The 25,907-nt window shown below is 40.8% G+C and overlaps 2 protein-coding genes across 4 annotated transcripts; one reads left to right on the top strand and one right to left on the bottom strand.

Moving 5' to 3' along the window:
• Positions 1 to 6,447: 6,447 nt before the first annotated feature.
• HAUS2 (HAUS augmin like complex subunit 2) lies at positions 6,448 to 16,870 on the bottom strand. Of its 2 annotated transcripts, none has more exons than XM_075927234.1 (6): positions 16,523 to 16,870; positions 14,223 to 14,315; positions 10,682 to 10,751; positions 9,079 to 9,211; positions 7,160 to 7,268; positions 6,448 to 7,033 (listed from the first exon to the last, which is right to left on the bottom strand). In XM_075927234.1, exons 1-6 carry the CDS (start codon positions 16,841 to 16,843, stop codon positions 6,875 to 6,877), a joined length of 885 nt encoding a protein of 294 aa, XP_075783349.1. In that variant the 5' UTR covers positions 16,844 to 16,870; the 3' UTR covers positions 6,448 to 6,874. The 2 variants fall into 2 exon arrangements, with proteins under 2 accessions (XP_075783349.1, XP_006135472.2); XM_006135410.4 differs by lacking the exon at positions 16,523 to 16,870 and adding an exon at positions 16,315 to 16,483.
• A 94-nt stretch (positions 16,871 to 16,964) lies between these two features.
• LRRC57 (leucine rich repeat containing 57) lies at positions 16,965 to 25,270 on the top strand. Of its 2 annotated transcripts, XM_075927238.1 has the most exons (7): positions 17,021 to 17,117; positions 17,711 to 18,020; positions 18,812 to 18,986; positions 20,923 to 21,058; positions 21,925 to 22,193; positions 23,065 to 23,250; positions 24,246 to 25,270. In XM_075927238.1, the coding sequence occupies exons 3-7, from the start codon at positions 18,903 to 18,905 to the stop codon at positions 24,285 to 24,287; spliced, it is 717 nt and encodes a 238-aa protein (XP_075783353.1). In that variant the 5' UTR covers positions 17,021 to 17,117; positions 17,711 to 18,020; positions 18,812 to 18,902; the 3' UTR covers positions 24,288 to 25,270. The 2 variants fall into 2 exon arrangements, with proteins under 2 accessions (XP_075783352.1, XP_075783353.1); XM_075927237.1 differs by lacking the exon at positions 17,711 to 18,020 and having other exon boundaries at positions 16,965 to 17,117.
• The last annotated feature ends 637 nt before the right edge of the window (positions 25,271 to 25,907 follow it).

The raw sequence follows: 25,907 nt of genomic DNA, 5'->3' as shown, positions 1-25,907 counted from the left end.
ATACACACAAAATTTGGAAATTATGCAGAGAAGGGCTACTAAAATGATTAGGGATATGAAACTGGATGAGATTAAAATGATTTGGACTTTTTAACTTGGAAAAGAGACAACTAAGCAGGGATATGATACAGGTCTATACAATTTTAACTGGTGTGAAGAAAGTGAATATTTGTCAGGTAGCTGAAGAAGTAGGGGACACTCAATTAAATTAATAAGCAACAGATTTAAACAAACCAAAATGAAGAATATCTTCAGATGACATACATAAAGCCCTGGGTGGATACAAAATTTGTATCCACAAAAACACTGTCCCAGAGCAGTTCTAAACATGTCAGCTTTAAAGTGGCCACTTAAAAAACCAAGATTTTCTATGGAGTAGGAATGTAAAATCCTGTTTTATTAGTTAACTGGTTAAATGGGGGCAGCTGGGCTAGAGCAGCCTCCCTGCTGCAGGTGGGGGTGCTTTGTCTGGGCCAGAGTGCCCCTGCCCGTACTGTGCCCAGACTAGGCCCACTATGGATGGAGGCTGCTCATGGTAGGCCCTGTGGGGTTGTAGCAGCCCACTGCCTATGATGGGTGGAGAGGCTTCTTTAACTAGTTAACCTTTTAAATTCCTACCATGGAGCCTAATCAGCACTGTCATTAAACATTGGTGAGGTGCAGCAGGTCAAAAAGTATATGTGATTCTTAGGCAGACCATCAGGCACCTGTTCCCACCCTCTCTCTCCACTGGGATCAATTGAGGGAGACACACATACAGGCTAAGTGCAGTTCTGCTGCCTTTTACACATAGATAAGGATACTATTGAATTACCCTGGCATTCAAGTGATTTTTAACCCAACCCCAGTCAAAATTGATCATTTGGGCAACACGGTGATGTAACCAGTTGATAATTTGGGGAGTTCTGGGGAAATTCACACTGGGTATAGAGAAATCCCTGGCACTGGCAGCTAACGTGTACACATTTCAAATTATTACAGACCTCGCTGTTGCCACTGGCAGTTGTATGCAAAGGCCCTAGGCATAAACACATTAAATAACTGTGTAGGGTCCTGTGTACCTCAAGGGTGCTCCTTATTAGTATATGTTGGGGGTGTGGCAAAAAAAGTCCTGCTTGGAGACCCTAATGAGGTAGCCCCAGCACTGCTTAAATGTCTGCCTCTGGTGATCAGACAATTGTAACACTGGCAGTTGAGAAGGCCAATGAAATGCAGATATGTAGACTCCTGTGCCTATACAGAAAACTACTGACTTCAGTGGGAATTCTGCACAAGCCCAAGGCATTCATCTGTGCTCAGGTGATTGCAGGGCAGCAGTGTAGGCCAGGTAGTAGGAGGCAGACAATGCAGGTTCTCTTCCAGCTCTACAACTGAAATTCTGCTCAACCATAGGTAATTTCTTCCTATCATTCTTCAGTTTCCTCAGTTGTAAAATGGAGATAATTATCCACCCTTGTGAAGAAAGTCAATTTTAAATTTAAGGATAAAAAGTGCTAAGTGCAAGATATTTCAGTTAAGCCTCACAAATTGCTCTGTGATAGTTAAAGTACAAAGAGCTCACATTACTCATCGCCAACATTCAGCTGTAGTGAGATGCAGTTATCGAGCTGTGCAAAACCAGCACTGTACAACAATTTAGAACTGTAAATGCAAATAAATAACACTCTAAGTTAAAATAGCTGGGGAAACTGTAGCAGACAAACATGGAATTTGGTCATGACAGAGAAGTTCTCACCCTTGCAAGCAGTTCTGTTTTGTGGGCTTCAGTGGCCATAAGTTGTCAGGATCTTGGTTTTATATCTTTGAAAAGAGTTAAGAAAAAACTACATACTGTCTTATGTTCTATGCTCAAATTATTACATTGCAGCTAGATCTAAGTAGTCGAGTACTGTAAAACTGTTTTCAAATTCCAAAGTGCTGTTTAATTCAGGCATGTTCAAACATTTGATTAATGCTGAAAATTGGGACTGTTTGTGGACTGCTAATATTAATTCTCCTGTATTCATTAGTTCACATCTTAACATTAGCAGAAATTATTTTCTGTTTGCAAGCAATTTGAAACCAGAAAAATTAGATAAATTGATTTAAAAATGTATTAACCAATAATTTGAACAATTCTAATTACTACTCCCCTTCCTGCCAAGATTACATACACAGTACACTGGTACTATCTATTTAGAACAGCTACATAGACATTTCAGGATTTTAACCATTTTCTTCTGTGGTGGACCAGCTATAAGCAATATCCTTAGGTTTGAATCTGAACACATTCACTATTGTTCACCTATGGTCCATCTAACGTCTACTTTTTTTGTTTCATTTTTAAATGTTATAAATGTTTCCATATAGTTTGTGCATTTCTGCAAGATACAATATATTTACTGGCAGTTAACAGCTCTGGAAGAATGAAGTATCTGTGGTATTGAGTCAGCTAGTGGTTGATTTTCAAAAAATTAAGGGGGTTGATTTTATTATTCAGGCAGCTCATTTAAAACAAACAAACAAAAAAAAACATACAAACAAGCTGGATAAAAGAAAATCTGATTTTTCATCAAAGATTCTGATCCTCGTGTGACAGAATGGGATGTGTCTATACCAAATTATTAACTCCAGTTTGAACTATGTATTAACACAAGTCTTCATACAACCTATTTTGTTGCATTCTAGACAACTGCACTGCACAGGAAACATTATTTACACTTCACTGAAGGACTATCATTGGATATCATCAAGGCTGTAGTCTGGAGCCATTAAATTTTACTGCCTCAACAACTGGCTTTCTTCTGCCAAACAACAATTTTTTACACAGGGATCCCATAAGTGGGGCAAGCATGGTAATATTGAAAGGGAGCGTGTGTGGAGATTGCAGCTTCTCATTTAAGCACGACACAGAGAAGATACCTTATTTCAGAGCAGGGCTCTGTTTTATGCAGCAGTGTCTGACCATCATCATATGAAGGACATGCAAGAGAGGGGGGCACTCTGCCTAGGCGGAAACGGTAACAAACCTCAAACTTACAGAAGGGATGAGAAAAATGTAAAAAACAACAAACAGACTAATAGCACCTAAAAGACTAACAAAGGAATGAGGTCAGACACGAGAAGGCTATAACTCTCAAGTGCTTTCAGAGTACTATCACTGTGTAAGAAATTCCTTTGCTAAGGCAGCATTCTTTGCTTTCTTGCATGTTGTCCCCAAAGAGTGAAGCCCTGAGTGTCCACATTTTAAATGAAGCTAATGGACTTTGAAAGGTCTCAGTGTGGAGTTTAGTGTGACTGGTTGGCAGTGTCCCACATACTAAAGAAGAGTGTCATATAAGATGTCTGAGCTTGGGGGTGTGCCCCTTTTTTTTCAGAGCTAGCAACAGTGCCTAGACCAGACCTAAACCCACAGGGCTATGTTGGTGCTCTATGCAGTCCAGCACCAGCACTCCACGCTCCCCCATGAGGGGGGAGGGGGGTGTTCTGGTTGCTCTGCAGAGAGAGTTCTGCAGGGGTAGAAGTTGTTAGGGGTGAAGGGCTGCCAACACTCCTGGACCAGACACCGCTTGCTGCACTGGTTGTCTTCTCAGCCTGCATACTGAACCCCTCATCCCCAGCTCCACTCCAGAGAAATTATTTAAATTAAGAAAAACAAAATTTGAGTTAAGGACTCGAGAATGCCAAGTAAATTTTCTAATGTTAACATCATGTCTGCTTGCCCTAGCTATATAACAGACCCAAAAAAGATGTTATTCTAATTGGAAAGCAATAATTTTGTAAAGGGAAAAAGTTCTATCTCCAAGTCATCTGTTCCTTATGGAATCTTAGCATATTTTTTTACATCTTAATTTATCCATGAATAGTCCTTAATCTAAGATTACTTGTAATGGCTACTCTATAAAAAGTGGCTTCATACTTGATGCTGTTCTTTCAAAATTTCTATTGCAGTTATCCACCCCTCTTACTAATGTGTATCCCCAGTTTATTTCTCCCAGTGAATGCAAGGAAACATCACATGGACCTTTGTAAGTTAAAAGCACTTTACAAGCACAAACTAACAACATTGACAAGACGTATAGGATAAATATGAAATAAGTATCTTAAATTTGGTAATGGAAACGTGTTATAAACAAAGGCCTTGAACAGGAGAAGTTTCCACAGAGGCGATTGCAAATGGTGTTAAATAAGACAAAATGGTGGTCTTAAAATGAGCCAATATGGCCTTTCCCAACACCAAACTAGTAGTAAAGCCTGTGTGAATCCAGGAGCAATGGAAAGCTAGGAGCAAGGCCGAGGAAAGGACAGGCCCTGGGAAGAAATGAAGTTGTCAATCTTATGTGGATTAAGACTGAAAAGAAGGGTGAACTGTTTCTTTTTTTTTAACTGAAGTCAGTAATTGGCATGAGGGTCATTGCTAATGAGTGTCAGTTACTATTGGAGCCAACTAATGGCCATCTAAGCATCTTTAGCCAATTTGTAAGTATCTTGATCAAATGCTTGTAGGTGTTTGTTACTGTTTGGGTATAGTAAATTGCTTATTTTAAGGCACTTTTAGCAATTGTATAAGTACCATTTAGCCTTTGGATTTAATAAAGAATTTATGGTTAAATGAGTGTTTGGCATCAATATTAATTTCACATTAATGCCAAAAGAATGAAAATATTTCATTAGCACAACATTTGACATAAGGAAAAAATAGAAGCACAGAGGTAAAGTCACTTGGCTGAGGCAGCACAACTCATCTATACAATCAGAACTGAGAAGGTCCTGGTCTCCAGCCATATCTGGAATGGCAGTACTCAATCTGACTGTTTGAATATTCTGAAACTTGTAAATAGATCATCCTTTTTTAGTCTGAAATTTAAACAAATGTCTCTATCTTGTTGCCAAATGCTATTTTTGTTTACCTTATAATTTAAACAGTGAATAACCTCAACTCCCTTATAGCTGTAACAGTTTATTACAAGCAAAAACATTCCAAATGACAAAATTTGAGAGGGGGAAAGAAGCAACTAAACCACATAAGCCACATGCATCAAGGAGAGCAGTTTCTGAGTTTAAAAATCAACCATATTACAGTATTATTAAAATATCTTAGGATAGTTATTCCTATTAGCCTTTTTGTAAACTAGCTATTTGTTCAAAGTTGGACCCATAAGAGCAGCTCAGTCTTTCATCACCATATTCAAAGAGAGGAGGGATGACTGTTTCTGGTTTATCAACTTAAAACTAGCACTTAACTATGTATTATCCAAACTTCTTCTTGGTGCTATAGCCCTCTCTCTCTGTTTGAAAAGGAAACCCATGAAGTTACAATCATAAGAAAAAAAGTGCACTGTTTTTGACACACCTTTAATATGCATCAGATCTCTGAAGATGCCATTGCTTAGCTAGACTATGCGGACACTAAATAAAATACACATCTGATTTCTTGATTATGTATTTGACTGTTTATAATCCCTGCATAGTATGTTAGCCACTGACTATTTTGAAGGATATATCTACTCATTACTGCTATGTTTCATCTCTTCTTCCTTTGCCATGTCTAAAGCCTTGAATTTCAAAGCTCACCTAACAGAAGGAAAAAATACAAAAAGTAGACACTACTGGAGATTGCAAATGATTAGGTCAGATTTCACTCTTTGAGAATGTAGTTTAAAATTTAAGAGTTATTCCCTGCCCTTTGTTTTCTGCCATGCAGGGTGCAAAAGCTGAAGAAAGTGTGCTTGGGTAGACAATTGTCAAGAGGAAGGGGAGTTTGAGCTAATTGAGCTTTATTTCCCTCCTCCCATCTACTAACTCCAACTTTGCAGATGTTTCTCCAGGCAAGTTCTATATACTTAAGTGGAGGGGTTTGGCATCTCAGTGAGAGGATGGAACCAGCCTTTCACAGCATCATCTCAGAGATTTTCCTTGCTTAAAACTAGGGATGTGAACATGCATCCATGTGCACAGTTAACCAACGATCTTGGGTTCATCAATTAACCCACACAGTTACACGCTACTCCCCCCTCCCCGCCCTGCTGCCTCTGTATCAGATGCTACAGCACATCTTGCTGTAGGATAGGTGTAAAGCCACACTGACTGAACTTAAATACTAGATGGCAACAAGCAGCAAATCCCCGTCATTATTAAAATCTGTTGATATTCTTAACAAAGAGCCCTCAACCACACTTGTAGCTACTTCTGTCACTTTACACTAAAAAGTAAAATTGTAGGCTTCAGAGTGAAATTATTGGATTCTTATTACATAGATGAGTAATGACAATTAATGAAGAACTGGGTATGGATTAATTATTTTGTGGGAGGTACTGGGGAATATTCTCCTTCAAAAGAAAGCTGGATTTTATAAGTACATTCCTTCACTTTCAAAGCATTTGACAGCTGGTGCTTTGAAAACGGAGCAAGCATTGAACTATTCCTGAAGATTGTGCTACTGCAGTTTTGGTTATTTTGTAATGAAAATTGTGTACAAGAACTTATTTTCCCATTTTATAATTTACTACACTTTGAAATTCCAATATTTGCATAGAAAAATACAGCAAATGATTTCAAAACACATGTAGAAACAAGTTTAGTCATATCATATGCCTTAGTCATAATAAAACAGACCTTAAACATACATTAATGATAGAAGCAAGACAGTTCCATCGGATTGCTTCATGGAGTTATGTGAACTTATCGGGAAACTCCAAAGAAGAATTACAGATCATTGTCCAATTTTAATCATCACTTGTTACCAACTAACATCTGTCTTCTATAATAGGGTGAGATCCAACCATAAAGTCTCTAGTTAGACTAAAAAGTACAAGTATACTGCAGCTATTTACACAGGACTGGCTAAAAAACAGAACTCAACTGGTCATCTTCTCTTTCCAACAAATAAGATGTTTTATGGTGGAACTAAGTTGCTGAAGCTAGAGTCTGATTCGTTAGTGATCTGGGAGTTGCCATAATGGATTCCTTTTTGCAGTTCTCTCCATGTCAGTATCTGCTCTGCCAGTTCTTCAGTCTCTGTCACAAGCAAATTAATTTTTGCAAGAGCATTGTCCTGGAATACAAGATGGGAGTTTCAGAAAGTAAGTGATATTAACATGGGGTAAATAATCAAATGATGTTGCATTTTGAGGGAAGAGCATTACAGGAGATAGTAAAGCTGGTTGCTTTTCTTACTCACCATGTTTTTCATGGTCTGAGGTATCTGAGGGATGCTCCTTATGGTCTGCAAGTGGCTTTCCAGTTTCTCAATGAAGGCCACTGCCAATGTCAATAACTCTGCTACATACCTTTAATTGGGGAAGAAATATCCAGAAACAGGCAGTTCAAAATGATGCACAATTTTAAGTCTTTCATTGCATTCTTTCCTTGATTCCCCCCACCGCCTTAACCTCTTTTCCACAATAATCCTAGCCTCCTGCCTAGAAAGGAAATCTTAAAAGAAAAATACTGAATCAGCAATAAAGGCACAGGCGGTCAGTAAATGCCCTCTTTGGCACTCAGTAAGTTAAATACGTGTCAGCGAAGACATGGCTAGTTAGGAAGAACATGTACCATATGTATAGGGACTTACCCATGTGTGAATGGTGAACAAATCACACAAAAGAAAGGAGAAATGGTACCACACTACAGTATTATTTGAATTTGGAGAAGTATTTATGAACCCAGAATTTGAAACATATGTTTTTAAAAAGTATAAGTAAAGCTGTTATGTCATTTGCTGGAGGAAAGACAGAATACATGAACAAAGGTTCAGTGTACAAGAGTATCATGAGACACAGAAACCCCATACTATCCCTGCTGGTCAAGTGAAACAGCACTGGTACTCTTACTCAATGTACATCTCCTTCCCATTCCACACAATGCTCTGTGCTGGAGATGTAGTTTAGATCTCCAGTCAAGTCAAACAATTTTATCCCCTTCCAAAGTAGGGAAAGGGCAAGTGAGACGTCTCAACAAACAAGAAGATTCTTCTGCTCTTTGGGGGGTTTCTCTTCTCTGCTCCATTTGGACTATGTTCACAGCCAGGCTAGGCTGCCTTTAGGAGTCTCTGGGATACAGCACTTGACTCCCCTGGCTGGTTCCCTTGGAGTACCATTCTCAGCTCCTACGTAGCTGTTGTGTGTCCTTCTCTGTTCCAGTACAGAGCACTGGGCCTTCACATTGATTTCTTTGGAGAACCTGGTCTCCTGCAGACCCTCACTGAGGGCCTTTCACAGAAACCTGCCCACATCATATGGTTCCACTTCAGTCTGATTTCACTAAGCCTTTTCAATAAGGGTCTTTAAAGTACAAAGTGGCTATAACCATTGGACAGAGAGACATTATCTTTGTAGGTCTTCCCTAGTAACAAAAACATCCAGCTTTTAGAAGTAAGTCTGTTACCATCAAATTTTCCCCATTCTTCTCAGTAATGCATATAATAGTTATCCATATGTCAAAATAAATCTCAGATATGGGCGTTGTCCTGGTCAAAGTTATTCAGTTAACACCGAGATTGTTCTTCAGATTAGTTCAGTCCAAGTCTCAAGTCAACTAGCATTACGTAAGAGCAGCCTACTGCCAGCTGCTACATTATGGAAATACTAGTTAACTATACTGCTAATACTATTTTGAAAAATGCAGTTAAATTAAGGTTTTATTCCATTGGATTTTGTAAGAACAAGAAAATACTTCCTTCCCAAACCCATAATTTAAAGGGGTCTATACATGATTTTTATGAACGTTTCAGTGATTTCATTTAATAGATTAAATAGTATCTTAAGAAGGCCCATTTATCAAATTTTAAACCAGTTTTTCTAGCATTTTGTGGCCTCTACAATAATAATTTACTTGAAATTTCTAAAGTTTTACCACATATCTAATACTGATAATGATAATGTCTCCAATAAGGAGATCCAAATGGACAACACTGAAAAAATTATGGCATTTAGGTATAGAAGAATTAGATTAGCAACATGACAGTTTACTTTAGCAATTTTTTGTAACAATATAGTTGTGCTCCCACACTGGGAGTGATTATTAGGTAAAAGTAGTTTATTTGGACATGAATACAGCATGTGCAGACAATATGCTAGGAGCTACTTTCTAAGAGCTCACCTGTGGAATATGGCCTCAATAGGCAAGTTCTCTTGACACAAGGGCTTCATTAACCTCTGCCTGAGAGTCCTCTTCTCTTTCAGGACTGCTTCCAAGTGTTTATTCATAGCTTGTAGAACTTGGCATTTCTGAGCTACACAACAGAGAGAAATATCAAAAGAAAGCTGACTGCAAATTGTTTAACCAATGGTGCAAAAGCAGAAACTCATTCTGCATGACAGTTGATTCAGATTTTCCAGCAGTCTTTCACTCTGAAAGTGATGGAATCATGCTCTAGGATGAAAGCAGTAACCAGACTAGTTCCTGTTGAATGATTTAGGAATATTAGGATATGTTCCAAAGAGGCTCAGGAGATTAGTCCTGAAAAAAACAAACAAACAAAAAAAAAACCCTTTATTAACCAACATGGTTTTAAGGCAGGGATGGGCAAACTATGGCCCGTGGGTTACACAAGACCTGTCAGATGTTTTAACATGACCCCTGAGCTCCTGCTGGGGAATGAGGTTAAGGACTTGTCCTACTCTGCATGGCTCATGGAAGCACCAACACAGCCCCTCTATGGATCCTATACATAGTGGCAGCCAGAGGGCTCCATGGACTGCACCTACCCCAAGTGCTGCATCCACAGACCCCAATGGCTGTGAACCCTGGGCAATGGGAGCTGCAGGGGTTGTGCCTACAGTCCAGGCAGCACGCTGAGCTGTGTGGCAGCACCTCTACATAAGAGCTAGAAGGGGGCATGCCATTGCTTCCAAGAACTGCTTGAAGTAAGCACCACCTGGAGCCTGCCCGCCCAAGACCCTGACCCAGCCCTGATCCCCCTTCAACTTTCCAAAGCCCTTGGTCACAGCCAAGAGCTGCCTCCTGTGCCCCAACTCCATCTCTCATAGCTTGCACCCACTGCTGGAACCCTTATCCTGTCCCACACCCCAACCCCAATATTGTGAGCATTCATGGCCCACCATAAAATGTCCATACCCTGATGTCAACCTTGGGCGAAAAAGTTTGCCCTCTCCTATTTTAAGGGATCTGACAGCTCTTTGTAGGACTTATACTCATACCCTGTGGTATTTTAGTAATAAAAATTTCCTATAGGGATGTGTTGAGGTGATGAAGAAAAAAGACCCATAAAGAAAAAGCAAAAAGATGGAGAAATATTGAAGGAATCAATCCCCCCCCCCCTTATCCTACCAAAATAAAATTCCAAAAGGTTCTTCTGAATGACATTACATTTGGAAAAAAAAGTACATACATCTGACTTATCGGGAAGGCAACAGATTTATGTACAGCACTGCTGGGGCACAATGGCTTATGAATGTTCTCAGAACTTGCGCTCTTCAGGGCCCAAGATATTCAGTGGAATACCACAAAGGACATACACCTGGTCACTAGCGATGTGAAATGTTCTAGTTGCATTTCTAGGCTAGGACCCTTTATTGGCTGATCACCCATGATAGTTTCAGGGGCCACTACACACCAGTGGATGACAAGTGCAATGGTGGTGATGAGAAACAGAGAACTCAGTGGAGGTGACACACATTGGATGACCACTAGGTCAGAGAGACTAAAACTAACAACTGTTCCCCTGAACAAAGCGACTTACTCAGGAAGTATGGGTGAGCAATATCTGCCGTTTCCTTTTCCAGTCTCAGGATTTCAGTTTCCAGACTCTTCTACAAAAGGCATAAAATAGATACACTTGATTTTCAAATGGTTTACTTTCTATTTACCTATATATATCTGTGGCTATCCCCTAACATCTTAGCACAAGATAGTAGTGCGTTCCACGTATTTAAAATAAGAATACCACATTCATCCTTCCTTCTAGGTCTGTATAAGATAGTTTTTTAAAATGGATTAGTTTGTATGGTTGTTGCATTCCTGTGCATGAAGAATTGAGTTTTGCATTTAGTTCTGAATTCAGTGAAGCTTGTGTTCATTTTTATTTCTTCTAGGAATGAGCTCCATTGTCTAAGTCCAGTTCCTGAAAACATAGGTTCTCACACTCACAATTCTCTTCCTGGAGACAAACAAGTTGCCTGATTCCAACACACAGCTTTCTCTCAGAATGCTGATTTTGGATAGCTAATTTGATATTATTCAATGGGGAGCCAGTCCAGAATGTGGCTAATGTCTACATATACCCTGTGCTGCCAAACAAATGAACTGCTGCTTGTTGTACTAGTTGGAACATATTGCAATATGTTAGCCAGGCTGCCACAAGTGTAAATAGATTGAAAACCACTGGTCTAACCTTCTCTTCAACTAAACCAATAGGCATTTATCTGTCTGCAATGCTGTTTGATGGCATGATGCTCTTGCTGTTAATGTATGCATTGGATAATTCAATAAGTAAGCGTTGCCACCAGACACAGCAATAAAAGAAAAATTCAGAATAGATTTAAGTTCTCTGAAAAGTAACAGCCTTTTTAGACAGTAGTGCAGGAGTGGCCAACCAGTTAGAGATGAAGAGCCAAAATAGCGATGGATAGAGTGCGAAAAGCCACGTATTCTATATTTATTTGTATAGATCTCTCTCTATATATATAAATAGATATAGTACACAAAACATAATGATAAAAACAACATTACAGGGTATTTCAGGAAAAAAAAATCAAAAAGTCTCTAGTCACTTAAAAAAAAAAAATCACGACCAGTCCATAGATCTTCAGAGAACTTGACAAGAAACAAACATCAAATGTGTTACCAAAAAAAAAAAAAACAAAAAAACAAAAAAAAAAACCCACCTTTAAAAATACAGTAATTTTCTCACACTAAAAAAAAAGCATTCCCATCATGTATTTTAAATTTAACACTACTGCCCTATTATATCCTGTGAGTTTTTTTTTTTAATTAACTAGAACTGAGAAGTAAATTTGCACAATTTGAAGGGCCTGTTTCACTCCAGCTTGTTGATCTCTGGTATGGTTTACTTTTTTTTTTTTTTTATATAAAAACACTTATGAAGATTATAGCTCTTTTATAGTTCTAAAAATTCAGGGCTATCCCAGACCACAAATATGAGAGTTTCAAAAACAATAAAGGAGAGACTCATTTCAGAATAATTGCTTCAGCCTGGCAAACAATAGCCTTTGAATTTTCTTTAAAGAAACACAGTGTAAACCAGGTAAATGCTGATTCTTTTTTTGCCCTGCAATTTAAATATGATATCTGTGTTGGCTACCTTATTCTGTATCCATGAAAACTTTGAGTTTAAGGTGCTTCACCCCCCTTGCTCTAACCCAATGCCAGGCACCCCCAGTTCCCTCCACTCTAACCCAACTCCCCACCTCTCCCTCAGAGCCAGGCACCCCCAGCCTCCTGCTCTAACTCAATCCCTCCCACCCCCCGCCATTCTAACCTAATGCCTGGGTCCCGGAGCCACCATCGCTGCCACCAAGTGCTTCTCCCTCCAGATGCTGGGGCGTGTGCGCTGAGCGGCCAGCCATTAGCATGTAGTGGGATGCTGTGTGCTGAGCGGCCAGCTGTGAGCAGGCGCTGGGGTGCATGCACAGAGCAGCACAGCTGTGAGCAGGCGCTGGGGTGCCTTGTACAGAGCGGCCAGCCTAAGCCGTCCGGGTTTGGGGTTCAGAAGCAGCAGCAGGAGCCATATTTTTTTTAATCAAAGAGCCTCATGCGGCTCGAGAGCCACGGGTTGGCCACCCCTGCAGTAGTGGATCAAACTGTCGGAAAGGTACTATTTGAGATTGTATACATATGAAAATTAATTCAGAATAAGGTAGAGTATGAATTTTAAAAAAATTAAGATTAACTCCCATGTATCTTATTCTAAATTATTCAAAAAGTATTAAAGTAATTCAGAATAAAGGCGCACTCATTCCAGAATAAGAGTATCAACACACAAAGAACCAAGAACAGCTCCGTGTGTAGACAAACCCTTATTTTGTTAAGCTGGAAATGGTCCAGTTGCCTATAAATGCAGCAGCTCATGAAACACCAGTTTCTGTTTACTGATCTAAGGAGAACAGATGTTCAGATCTGTTTCCTCAGTTTCTTCAAGAAGTTTTAGATAAAGTTTGCTCACTGGGTATAAATGTTTGCATCTTTCCAATTATTATGAAGAAAAGCATTTTATATGTCTCTCTTTTTCCTTTGTGGCAATGTATTAAATTTGAGAAAAGTTATCAACTGTTTAAAACAAAATTACTAATTACTAATAACACCTGCCATTATATTTTACATTTTCTTTGTCTTCTGCCTGTTATGTTTTCTACTATACAATGGTAAACACACAGCATAAAAATATGCTTGTTCTATGGAATGGGCAGTATAGAGGTCAATAACAGCATGCTGGCTTGCTATCATTAGGCCCCTACCAATTTCACAGTCCATTTTGGCCAATTTCATAGTCATGCAATTTGAAAATTGGTAAATTTCACTTTAGTTGTTTAAACTTGAAATGTCATGGTGGTGTAATGGAGGGATCCTGACCCTAAAGGACACTGTGTGTGTGGGGTCACAAACCTGTTACCGGAGAGGAAGGATCATAGCATTGCCACCCTCACTTTTGTGCTTCCTTCTGAAGGCAGCATCCACAGAGCTTTCTGTGGTCACCTAGCTAGGGGGGCTCCTAGCTGCTAGTCCTGGGAGGGACACTACTTGCTGTCTTCTGCACAGCTGCAGGAAGTGCTGCACTCTGTGCCCCAAACTTAGCTCCAGGAACCTCAGGCTTCTACCCTGTCCCAGAGTATCCTACAGCAAAGAAGGGCACTCAGAGGTTGATCTGTCTGGTTTCTTGTCATCCCCAGCAGCTATGCAAGAGATGGACAAGTCATGTCCCGCCACTGCCTAGTTGGAGCTAGGAAGCCCCCTTTGATGGGGGCACTTCCAACAACACAGAGAAGATATGCTACAACTTCACAACCCTCCACCAGCTCCAGGAACCTCAGTCTGCTACCTAGTCCCAGACAGCAGAGGGCAGCAGTCAAAGGTGGATTTGGTCCTCCCACACTGCTAGAGCAGTTTGCAGGGAGGGACAAGTCCTGTGTTTGCTCTGCCCAGTGGAAGCTAGGGAACCAACCCCTTTGATGGGATGCTACTAGGAACAAAGTGACATCAGATTTCACAGTCCCTGAGGACTAGTCATCATACAGAAATATGTACCCTGCTACTGAGGATTTTACCTGGTGTATTTCAGCTTGAATTTCTGCAGTTTGCTCCATCTTGGAGAGGTGCTCAAAGCATGGAACTTGTTTAGCAAATAAATCCAGCCTCTCCTATCAAAGAACAACAGGAAAGGATGGTATCAGATCAGTAGCAATAAGAAGTCACAGGAAATTAGAACATTTTCAAGGTTAGCAAGACCACTAGTGCAACTGTTTCTCATTAAGCCTCTCCTAACATTCATGATTTGGGAATCATAAATCCTGCATAGGCATCTGAGGAGACATTTCAGAAGGACAACATGGGCTTACAAAAATAAAACTTTTCCAAATACAAAATCCTTACAGAAGAGTCTAGTAGTGTGGTGTCCAACATGCTAGCCACTAGCTACATGTGGCTATTTGGCCAGTTGAGTGTAGCCAGTTCAGAACTGGTTGGAACCAACAGAACTGGGAGGAACCTCCTTAAAGATTTGTTGTTTAAATCTGTGCCACTGTCATGCACATAAAAGCAGAAGTTTGTTCTTTAGAAGTACAAGCAAGAGGAAGGGATCAGTTATTCCTCACATGGACAGTTAATATCCAAAGCGGAGTGAAATTCATCAGACATGGAGGAATTTTTCTCTTTTCTCCCCTTTTCATTTTTAACATTGTTTCTTCTGACAGAAACAGGGTTTATTATAATGGCATCTTAACTGAAAACACACATGGAACATTTTAAGGGGAAAAAATAACTAAAACCCACAAACCAATGTACTGGGAAGTAGCATGGCTATATTGGATAAGGCACTGAAACAGACCAGAGTTCAATTCCTAGCTATGCCTCTGTTGTACTGCATCACCTTGGGCAAAGCACATCTCTTCTCAATACCTCAGATTCCCCTTTCTCCTTTTGTCTTTCTTGTCTATTTAAATTCTGTTCTATATAATTTCTTACATCATGCTCATCACCATAGCAACTGAGCAGCTTCCAGTAATATATTAAGCATGCCAACTAACATGTCACCAGTTTGTTCTTTATTTTCTCTCCCAGGAGACGTGTATGTAGTGTTTCTTTTCGGAATTTACTCTCTCACTCTCACCCTATTTATAGCAGAGATGGCAAGATCAAAGAAATGCTTCTTGCAAGGTGTGAAATGTGGTAAGGTTTGGGATGATCCTAAGTTCCTTTGGAATTCATTCCAAAATTGGAAAGACACATGCAATAGCTTAGTAAAAGCTAGGAAATCTTTACTAAAAACTGAAAGCAAAGGGCAAGAAATAGCAGCCCTAGAAATTAACCTCTGTGCACCCATCTGTCCACTTCGCTCTCTATGTAAGATTGATAGGGAACTTCTTGCCAGAGGATGTGGTAAAGGCTAGGACTTAAACAGAGTTCAAAAAAGAGTTAGCCATTGATGGACCGATACTTCATGAATCTATCTATTAGCCTCTATTTCTCTGGAGGTGGATAACGGGGAGGGATCAAGTGAGGATTACTTGTGTTCCCTCCCTCTGGGGCATCTGGAATTGGCCACTGTCTGCAGACAGGATACTGGGCTGGATGGACTGATGGTCTGACCCAGTATGGCTGTTCTTATGTAGCTGAAGTTTAACTATAGTTCTAATTAGACTATTTTCACAGCACAGATACAGGAATAAACTCAATAATTACACTTTATCTGTTCCAAGAGCAGTACCATTGCTGCTCATTTACATCTAGTGCCTTCTGTTGACATTCATATCGTGCAGATGAAACCCTAGTAGCAGAAAGCCATCCAGAAGCAAATACCTGGGGGCACAGCAGTTAGAGCCCAGTAAATACCTGGATATTTACTTTATATCCGTGGGGAGCTGCATCCATGGATGGATGCAGATACAAAATCTGTATCTGCACAGAGCTCTAACAATAGTGAGCAAATGTGTTCTAACTCAGCCTATAAAACAAGTTTATTTTTATTTTTTTTTAAGTTTTAATGAGCTAAAGAAGATCAAGAACTACAGAACAAAGGCTAATTAAAAGGTTGGATTTTCCAAACCCTGTAATAGCATTCTGCTTTTTAAGAGCAGACGTCTTCGTTTGCCACAGGCACTCAGGGATATAATCCATGAGGATACAGTTGTACATACCCACCTGACACAGCAGCAATCCCGGGGCTGTAATGGTGCGTAGGGCACGATTCCCGGCCCGGGAACAAGCCGCCACTCGCACACCAGGGTCTGGCGACTGTCACGCACCCGGCGCTCACCCGCAGCTGGACACCGAGGAGGCGGCGCGGCAGCTGCTCTCCCACGGGCCGCGCGGTTTCCCTGCGCAAGGCCCCGGCCCCGCCGCTCCTTACCTGGGTCACCGCGCCCACCACCAGGCACTTGGCCAGCACCTGCCCCGCGGCCGTGGGATGCGCCGGGTCCCAGGGGTTGGAACAAGCCATCGCCGCTGCCACAGCTTCATCTAAACCCGCCGCGCGCCCGCCCCCGGGCAGCAAGCTCCACCCCCTCGCCGCACTGAGTGTGGCGCGTCCGGAGCTGCGCCGGCGGCTGGGGCTCTCGGCCCCCGCCATGTTGGGTGTGTCGATGGCGGGGCGCAGGCCTCGTTTCTCTGTCGCCGCCATGTTGGGTGTGTCGAGGGCGGGGCGCAGGCCTAGTTTCTCTGTCGCCGCCATGTTGGGTGTGTCGAGGGCGGGGCGCAGGCCTAGTTTCTCTGTCGCCGCCATGTTGGGTGTGTCGAGGGCGGGGCGCAGGCCTAGTTTCTCTGTCGCCGCCATGTTGGGTGTGTCGAGGGGCGCTGGCCTAGTTTCTCTGTCGCCGCCATGTTGGGTGTGTCGAGGGGCGCTGGCCTGGTTTCCGCTTCCGAGGGCGCGCGGCGGCGAGGTGACTCCCCAGCCGGAACCGCTCTGCGGGCGGGTGCAGACGTGATGGGAGTTAGAACCGCGGCCGGTAGGTCTCGGCCCGGGGTGCGACGTTTGCCGGAGACACTGGCTGCCTCGGGCCCGTGGTGCCCCCCGGTCCGCGTGCGGCGGCGCCTCTGGTTCGGTTGCGCAACCCACAGCGGAGCCGCCTTTGGGCTCCCGAACTGCTGGTTCGTGCGAGGGGCCGGGGCGCTGCTAGGGCTCCGCGGCGGGGCGGTCACTGGCCTAACTTGCCGCCTTTTGTCTCTCCCGCCCTGCCCCCCGACCCTAGAGCCGGGGGTTCAAACTTGTGTTCTCGCGACCCAGTGGAAGGACATTGTTGATGCCCCGCGATCCAACATAATTTGACCAGCTGTGGGCTCCGGGGTGGGGCTGAGCATCAGAGCTTCAGGGGGAGAGCACTAGGACAGAAGGGGCTCACCTGGAGGGGCTTCCAGTCAGTGGTGCAGTAAGGGTGCTAGGGCAGCCTTTCTGCCTCGTCAGGCATGGGGACCATGCTGCACCCCAGAAGCAGCAGGTTCTAACAGCATCTGACAAAGTGGGTCTTTGCCCACAAAAGCTTATGCTCCTAGACATCTGTTAGTCTATACGGTGCTACAGGACTCCTTGTTGCTTTTGCAGGTTCTAACAGTCTGCAGTACCAGGACAGGCAGGAAGCCTGCCCTAGCACCACCAATGGCCCCACAGCAATGAAACTCAGCACCTGACATTGTGCGACCTAGTACTGGGTCACAACCTATAGTTTAAAAACCACTGGGGCTGTTATTCCATTGGTTTAAACTTGATGCTCTCCCTTTTAAAGGCTGAATTGTGTAACCCTTTTAAAGGCTGCATTTATGTAACCCAATTATTTGAAATCCTCTACAAAGGCTGAGGGATCTAAGACTGTTTTCAGTTTGTGCGCACTACAAGGACATGGCCACAGTGCCAGGTATGTTGCAATAGCCCTTAGTGCACTACACACTACAGTTCCAGAAAGGGGATTTTCTTCTTTGTAGGCACTTCACCTCTCTGAGCTATGGTTACTAGCTGTGCATATTGTTCCACTGACCTAGCTGGGTTACCAGTAGGTTGGCATAGTTGTAGCACTCATGGATGTAGATTTTTCACATCCATAAGTACTGTAACCATGTCAACCTAACTCTCCAACTCTAGCATATGGAGCCTGTGAACAATGTTCCCTCTAATTTTTTCATCCATAAGTGGAATAAATTTTATTTGTACAGAGGCATGTGTGGTTGCACACCACCAGTAGAAACATATGCTGCCATCTATGGGCAGTATGCCAATAACTGGCATTTGAATTTCTTCTGAGAGGCCGCCCAAGTGCTCAGCTTACAGGAAACGCTTTGTGAAACACCAATGCAAACAAACATGGATGTACACACATGAAAGATATACGAATTGCTATGGTTTTACCCCATTATAGCTTGTTTTGACCAAAGTTTGCATTATGGACATGGCCTTAGCCTGACACTTTGATCTTGCCTTCCACTGTTGCATGCTTTTCAACTTCCATACCATTAATTTAGCATTCATAGAACTATAAATAAAGTCCTCTTAATATGATAAATTGGGTTAATTTTATTAAGACATTTTTATTAACTAAGGATAAGAAACATAGCCTGACACATTAAGCATAACATTCAACATGTCTAGATTAGCCATAATGGAAGAAAACTCTTATGCACAAAATGACTTTGTAAATTTTGCTTTTAACAGGAAAATTGAGTCCATTGTAGCGTGATTGAAAAAGACTGAACTGGGTTTGTGCCTTAAACAAAATCTTTGTACTTGACACAAGACCTGCAGAATGGGAAATAGTGCCTTAAAAGCTCACCTGGAGACAGCTCAGAAAACAGGCGTATTCCAGCTAACTGGAAAAGGACTCTCTGAGGTAGTAGAACTGTTTGGCTGCATGTGCATATAACTAATTGTCTTAGGCAGGGTCTCTATTTTCCTGTTTTGTAAAGTGCCACGAGCATTACTAGAGCTGTACAAATAATGCTCCAGGCACCTCACTATCCCTTTTTTAAGAAAAACACTTGCATGTACCTTTGCTCTTTGATTTAGCAATCAGCAATGCTCCACTTACCTGAAAAATTATCTCTTTACAATTTCAGGTTTTATATTTAAAACAAATGTATTAAATCCAGGACTCTTAAAAGTTTGTGTAACAAAAAAGGTATCTCTCATTAGAAAATCTTACCTGGAGAGTATGAAATAAGTTTTGTAACTGTGTGTATTTATGCAAGATACTCCTCAAATTTGTGAAATACTTTTTGGTCCCAGTCGTTCATGTATTTATTCATTATGCCTAACCTTAGTCATGTGCATTATCCTTTTGCTTGGAACTGCTCAGGTGACAAAAGTAAAGCATGTGCATAAGTGCCTACAGTTTTAACACGTTACCTGAGATTGACTTGATTTTGTTTGGTCAAGTCCCAGAAAAATCCAAATCAGACTGGAACAATCACTCTTGGATCTAGCTCCTGTTTGTATGATGTCCAAATTAGCACTGTGCCATGCTACTTAGTGGATATGGGGAGTAAAATATCTCTATCTCTTATATTTAATCTTCTTTTCTGATAATGTATTTGGGGGAATATGATAAATTACTGGTATACATTGCATAGAAAAGCTAAAACATGAGTAGCTTACAGATTAGAACAGGTTCAGATTTCTTGGTCAGGGTCCAGACTCTACAGAAAATAATAAAGATTTTGGGATACGTTCCAAAAGTATCTGGTCCAGATTTGACTTGTGGTCTGCCCAATGACTACCCCTTGACTAGAGAATAGTTGCAGGTATTTAGTGCTGTGGGTGACTGTGCGAGTAAATGATTTAAAAAAAAAATCCACAAGTGAGCAATGTAACATGTACTTTATGATGGCAAGGGGTTTGAATAAATATGAATTCCAAAGAGCAGACAGGTATTACAGCAAGAAGGAAGGAGATGGCTTTTATAATCTACAGTTTATAGACGATTTGCCTGACATCTGCCTCCTGCACTCCACAGCTTGAGTGAGGAATGCAGCAAGCTCTGCACTTTCCCCTCACTCCTTGATGAAGAGGAACAGCCAGCAATGTTCCCATGCAAATCAGAGACTGGGGATGCTTTAGTCCCCCCCTCCTCCACCTCCTTAAAGTGTGCTTAGGGGGTAGGAAGCTCCAAGCTGAGGCAATCCTGGATAGGGTGTGTATGTATGCCCCCAGCCAGCCACTTTCATCTGCTGGTGATTCTGTGTCTCTTCTGTGGGTTTTCTGAGAAGCAATCCCATTTTCTTGGGATATCAAACCCTTACCTTGCTTTAAATTGTGATGAGAAGAAGCTGTATACTGAATTTGGTGGTCACAGCTCTTACCATTTAGGAGGAGTTCTGGAACAGACAGACTCTCTCATATATATAGCAGATGTAAAGTAAAACAGAACTGGAGAAAGAACGGGTTTTATTTAGCTTCCATCATGCTTAAAGCGGGGGGAAATAATCCAGTAGGAATAGGTTATGTAAAAAATAGACATGAGAACATAAAAATGAAAAGTTTTGTAAACAGTATTTTGTATTCCTGTATTCACCCTCTTTTTCTTTATTTGTATCCTGTTTATTTAGATTGAATTATAGACTAGGAATCCATTTTACTAGAAGTCTGTAAAATGTCCTTTGCATTTAGGTGCCATAGAAAAAAATTAATTTCATATATTGGTTTTGCTTATAAACTTGAATTTAGGTGTAAATAACCGAAAAAAAGGTAAATGAAATTATATAATCTATTATGAAGTTACACCAGCTGTTCTAATGCTATATCTACTCTCGCCCTCTCCATCCCCCCAGTTTCCTGAAGACCTGCAGAAGCTAGCTGGCAACTTAAGGACAATAGATTTGTCAAACAACAAAATTGAGATCTTGCCACCACTGATGGGAAAGTTTTCTATTCTGAAGAGTCTTGCTTTAAACAACAACAAATTGAGTATGAGCTTTTAATATTGTCACAGATTTCTAAAATGCTAATGAATCACAGTTCTTTGTTGTTGGTCTGGCATTGTGATAACTTGTTTTTTTTACAAAATGCAAAGGAAAGCACTGGTTTCTTACACTAAAATCTCTTGGAATTCATGATTAGGATTTGTTCAAAACTAGTTAACAATTTTGTTATATTTTCACCCTTGCAATAATGTGTAAGTACTAAGATCCTCTTAAATGCTTGCTTTGAACCTGTCTGATCTAAAAGCTGAGCGGAGTCAGATAGCTTAGTATTTGCATAGAAAACCTCTGAAGACTGTGTCCTTCAGAAAACAGTGTTGGTGATTCAGTAGGTGTCATTCCTCTTGGGCCAGTGCCCTGAAGATCTGCAAAGCTAGCAACTAGAAGTAAGGGGCACTGTGCTACTAGGTGTCGTCTTTTGGGTGAATGATAAAAACTAAACTTTTGATTTTCTGTGGTCATTAACAAAGCCATAGCATCTTTTATGGAAATAAAGTGTTATACCTAATGTCTTGGCTAAATTCCAACTCTATTTATATTCTGTCTACCTACAATTTCCCTTTAAGTTTATTAGGGATGATGTTCTTCCTGTCTCAAAATTTTTCTGTTCGTGCAATGGTGAAATGTAGAAGTTTTTTTGCCTTACTAGGATGGGATGAAAAAAACTCAAACTTAATTTAAATGCTGTAGAATGAATTTAGCCTAATGGTTTGTGAAAGGATTTTCCAAAACAAAATTCCTCTATCAGAATAGGGTTGTATATTCCACTCAGGAGAAGACTTAGCTTTTAATGGCTATGAAAACTCAGTTGCTCCTCTGAGTAGACTAATTTCTTCATCATTTTATTGCTAGCTGCACTACCTGAAGAGCTGTGTAAGCTGAAAAAACTTGAAACATTGCATCTGAATGGCAACCACCTGACACAGCTGCCTGCTGCCTTTGGACAACTCTCGGCTCTCAAGACCCTGAGCCTTTCTGGAAACCAGCTTCGGACTGTGCCCACACAACTATGCAGTCTTCGTCACCTAGATGTGGTGGATCTCTCAAGAAACAAAATCCAGAGCGTACCAGACACAGTGGAGGACTTGCAGGCCATTGAACTCAATTTGAATCAGAACCAGGTCTGAAAACTGAGGTTTAGAGGCATGTGGACATTGAGTCTTAAATAGTTAGTTTTCTCTGTGCCACAGAAGTCAAGACTGACAGTTACCACTTCAGGATGAAAGGAATGCCTTTTGAATATGATAGGGTGGAGGGTCCATGTAAATACCCAGCTACTTCTCATCTGTGATATCTTCTATTGCCTGATGTGACTTTCTGGGATAACCTTTATGGGGTCAGGCTCACTTTGTAAAACAGTAACTTTCCTGTGTGCAAGAAAATATTGCCTGTTATGAGATTAGCCTCAGACATGCCTACCTTGTTCTATTCTCTTATTCCACCTAATGGGTTGTAGCATGAAGTCCTTTATTCTAGTTTCCAGATGGGAGACACCCAGATGCCAGTTGTCTGGGGTAAACTGCATGGTGAATGAAGCGTAGAATAAAAGGATTAAACTGTTTGACTCTGCCCAACTTTTCAATCTCTTGCTGTTTTAATTTGACTAATGGCAATGGGATTTGAATTCATGTCACCAGTGCACTTTGCACATATATGGAATTAGAATTAAGGACAGCTTCACTTCCAAGGTCTTATAGAAATACTCAAATTCCTCTTTATATTGTTAGAGGTATGACACTTCCTCAAAACTAAAATTATATAAAGTCGCTTGATACCAGTTTTGCTAGGAAAATAACTAGTTCTAATTAATTCCCTGTCATTATTCTAGTTAATTTACAGAACAAGTGACAGTGTTTATAAAATGTACAAAAAACTGAAGTCAGACTGTATAGTAGTTGTGAAATACAGATCAGTGTACTTCAAATAACCAATTATCAGTAAAAATGTACTGTTCCAAGCCTTTTTCCACTTTTTCCTTTTGGATCATACCAGATTTCTCAGATCTCAGTGAAGATCTCTCACTGTCCACGCCTCAAGGTTCTGCGGTTGGAAGAGAACTGTTTAGACCTCAGCATGCTTCCTCAGAGCATACTCAGTGATTCACAGATCTCATTGCTTGCAGTGGAGGGTAATCTCTTTGAAATCAAGAAACTCAGAGAATTGGAAGGCTATGACAAGGTTTGTAGAAAAATGTTGCTAGTGAATTTTTTTTTTTTTTTTGCTTTCTTGCTCCTAAATGCGCCTCTGGGGGATCAGAGTTCTGCTGATGAATGAGAGTTGCAACCATCCACAAGTATCTTGAAGGAATGATTTTTTTAAAAATGAATGATTACAGGAATATTCTAAGAATGACCCATTAAATAATAACAAAGGATCTTTCTCTGGTTTAGGAACTACATGTAAAATAAATATCTTGCAGCTTTCCTCTTTCCCCTGGTGATGCATATCCTTTTCCCCCCGGCACCTCAGACTGAATTGTAGTATATGTTTATAAGAAAACTTTTTTTGATGTTACAGTAATATTTAAGCCAGCTTTTAGACAATGCCCTAAAAGGAGAGATGGACCTTAATCACATTTGAAGCAATGATAGTCTTAGTACTCTGTTTTATTGAGCATTATACTGGTTAGGTTTCTATTTCCCAACTATTCCTACATAGAAGAAACTGGAACTAATGGGTAATACTTGAAAAATTAGAGGTGCTATCTGGCTGTTTAATTAGCTATAGCATTCCTGGCTCCTTGCTTGCTTCAGGTTATTCATAATGCTGGAGATCATTGTACTGGAGAAAATGCTTTATAAAACAGCTTCCCCACTGTTGGCCTGTTTATACTTTTAATCTGACTCTAATAGGATGTGTCTACATTTCCAGGCTGTGTAGCAGACTTGCCATAGTCATTCTCTATTCTTTGACTAATAACCATTGCACGGTAGGTGAGGATGGAAATACTCTTTTTCTGTAAATGGGGGAAGAAGGGTAAGGAATCTAATTTGGTTTAATACAAACTAAATAGCATTCTAAATGAAAGTGAATCCCATGGATTATAGGTATATATAAGTGTAGAGTAGACTTCTTGTGTGAAGCCAAGAATGTCTAGTTTCAACATGGCTTTATTTCCCTGACTTTCCAATTTCAGAACAACCAATTTTGTTTTTTTGCTCTCTGCTTTCTAGTACATGGAGCGGTTCACAGCTACCAAGAAGAAGTTTGCATGATGGACTGCTGTACTGAATCTATCACTGGATGTAAAACATGGTGACTGAAGCAGAATAATCAGCAGCACAGCACTGTCTGCTTAGAATAAGAACTTACACCAAGACTGAAAGTTTGGGACTTGATAACAGCGATGGGGAAACTGATTACATTAGTTTCATAGGTCTGCTGTGTTGCTACCACCACCATTTCAAATAAAAAAAAACTGACATGGGGAAATTGCAACCTGGGCATTGAACTGTTAAATTTGGCTAGAAGCTGGCTGTACTTCTGGCTGGCTTCCTCACTTTGTTATTCTCCCTTTTCAGAATGACTTGTATGGGAGAAAAGGGTATATAATCCTCACTAGGTGATGAGGTAGAGGACATAAGCTTTTTCACAACAGTTGCTACTGCTTCCTGATAACTCATTCTAAACAATAGCCAACTCTCCTTTAATTGCATCTAAAATGTTTGCCTGGTAGCATACCGCAGTTCTGCTATCACAATAATTCCAAAATATTAAGTTTACTTGCTGTAAATATCCTCTAGCATGGTGGTTAACTTTTACTTGTATGTTGTAATACTAAACTGTGTACACTTCATGAAGCACAAATAGTTAAATGAGCTCACATGGTTAATTTATCTTAAGTCTATTTTATATTGACTGCTTTTAGTAATCAATGTTTCTATCATTTATTTTACCAGTTGTATCAATTCACAATACAATGTATAGGTTGTCTTCTAGCTGATGGAGAAATGCACTACTTCCTTCTGCTTGAACATACTGCTATTTAATAAACTACTTGACAGGTTCTCTCAGTATCTTCAGTAAAATGTAGTTTGCTGGAAAAGCTGTTATCCTTGCACTGATGAGCCCTCACATCTGCAGAGCCATGTCTAAACCTTTTTCACCTTATTACAGCTGCCTTACTACCAAAAGCACCCAGCAAGAGCTAAAACTGTATGCAATGACGTAACAGGCATTAAAATGTAGTTGTAATGGATTTAATGTGTGTATTTATTTACTACAACACAAAAAAAAAACCAAAACCCTGTTTAAATGTCTCCATTCTAACCATATTTCTGCCACAATGTATTAAGTGTCTCACAATGGTTTATTTTACCAATCTATATTTGTTTTTTTGTATAAAACTACTTATGACAATCTAACAATAAAGGCATTCCTTTTGAAAAGATAAAATTGCTGGTAGATACTAAGCCTTTGAGAGAGAAGTTTGCTAAATGCTACCACCTGTTCAATGATTTATGTAGCCATTCTACTAGAAAAAGTTGCATAGTAAAGTACTATTCCCTTATGCATCTGAAAAAAATCACTAAAATTTTTAAGTTCCATGGATGGTGTACAGAAGATTTAAATACTGAGTAATATATAAAACCTTTCAAAGCTGTTAGGAAAGGTAGATCATGGGGAGGAAGTGGTTCAGTAGAATCAAACTTGCCATACTACCAGTGCCACCAACTGGCTTCCCCCACTGACCAGCCTCTTTGCCTGCAGCCCCTCCATGCACCACTCCAGCCCCCTCACACCTTCCCCCAGCCAACAACCCACAACTCCCAGCATGCTCACTCAAACCCCTGCAAAGGGTGTCTCAGAAGAGACCCAAGCCCAGACTGGCTCCC

The sequence above is a fragment of the Pelodiscus sinensis genome, chromosome 4 (assembly GCF_049634645.1).
Source record: "Pelodiscus sinensis isolate JC-2024 chromosome 4, ASM4963464v1, whole genome shotgun sequence".
NCBI lineage: Eukaryota > Metazoa > Chordata > Testudines > Trionychidae > Pelodiscus > Pelodiscus sinensis.
Note: the sequence above shows the minus strand (reverse complement) of the source record. Positions and strands in the feature narration are given on the sequence as shown.

Bases quoted from the DNA above. Each gene is read 5' to 3' on its own strand.
- HAUS2 (XM_075927234.1), bottom strand. From the start codon at position 16,843: ATGGCGGCGACAGAGAAACTAGGCCTGCGCCCCGCCCTCGACACACCC. The intron at 9,212-10,681 runs GTAAGTCGCTTT...TCTGTTGTGTAG, and splicing joins TGCTCACCCATACTTCCTGA to CTCAGAAATGCCAAGTTCTA. The intron at 7,034-7,159 runs GTGAGTAAGAAA...CTTGTATTCCAG, and splicing joins CTCAGACCATGAAAAACATG to GACAATGCTCTTGCAAAAAT.
- LRRC57 (XM_075927237.1), top strand. From the start codon at position 18,903: ATGGGAAATAGTGCCTTAAAAGCTCACCTGGAGACAGCTCAGAAAACA. The intron at 21,059-21,924 runs GTATGAGCTTTT...TTTTATTGCTAG, and splicing joins TTTAAACAACAACAAATTGA to CTGCACTACCTGAAGAGCTG. The intron at 23,251-24,245 runs GTTTGTAGAAAA...TCTGCTTTCTAG, and splicing joins AATTGGAAGGCTATGACAAG to TACATGGAGCGGTTCACAGC.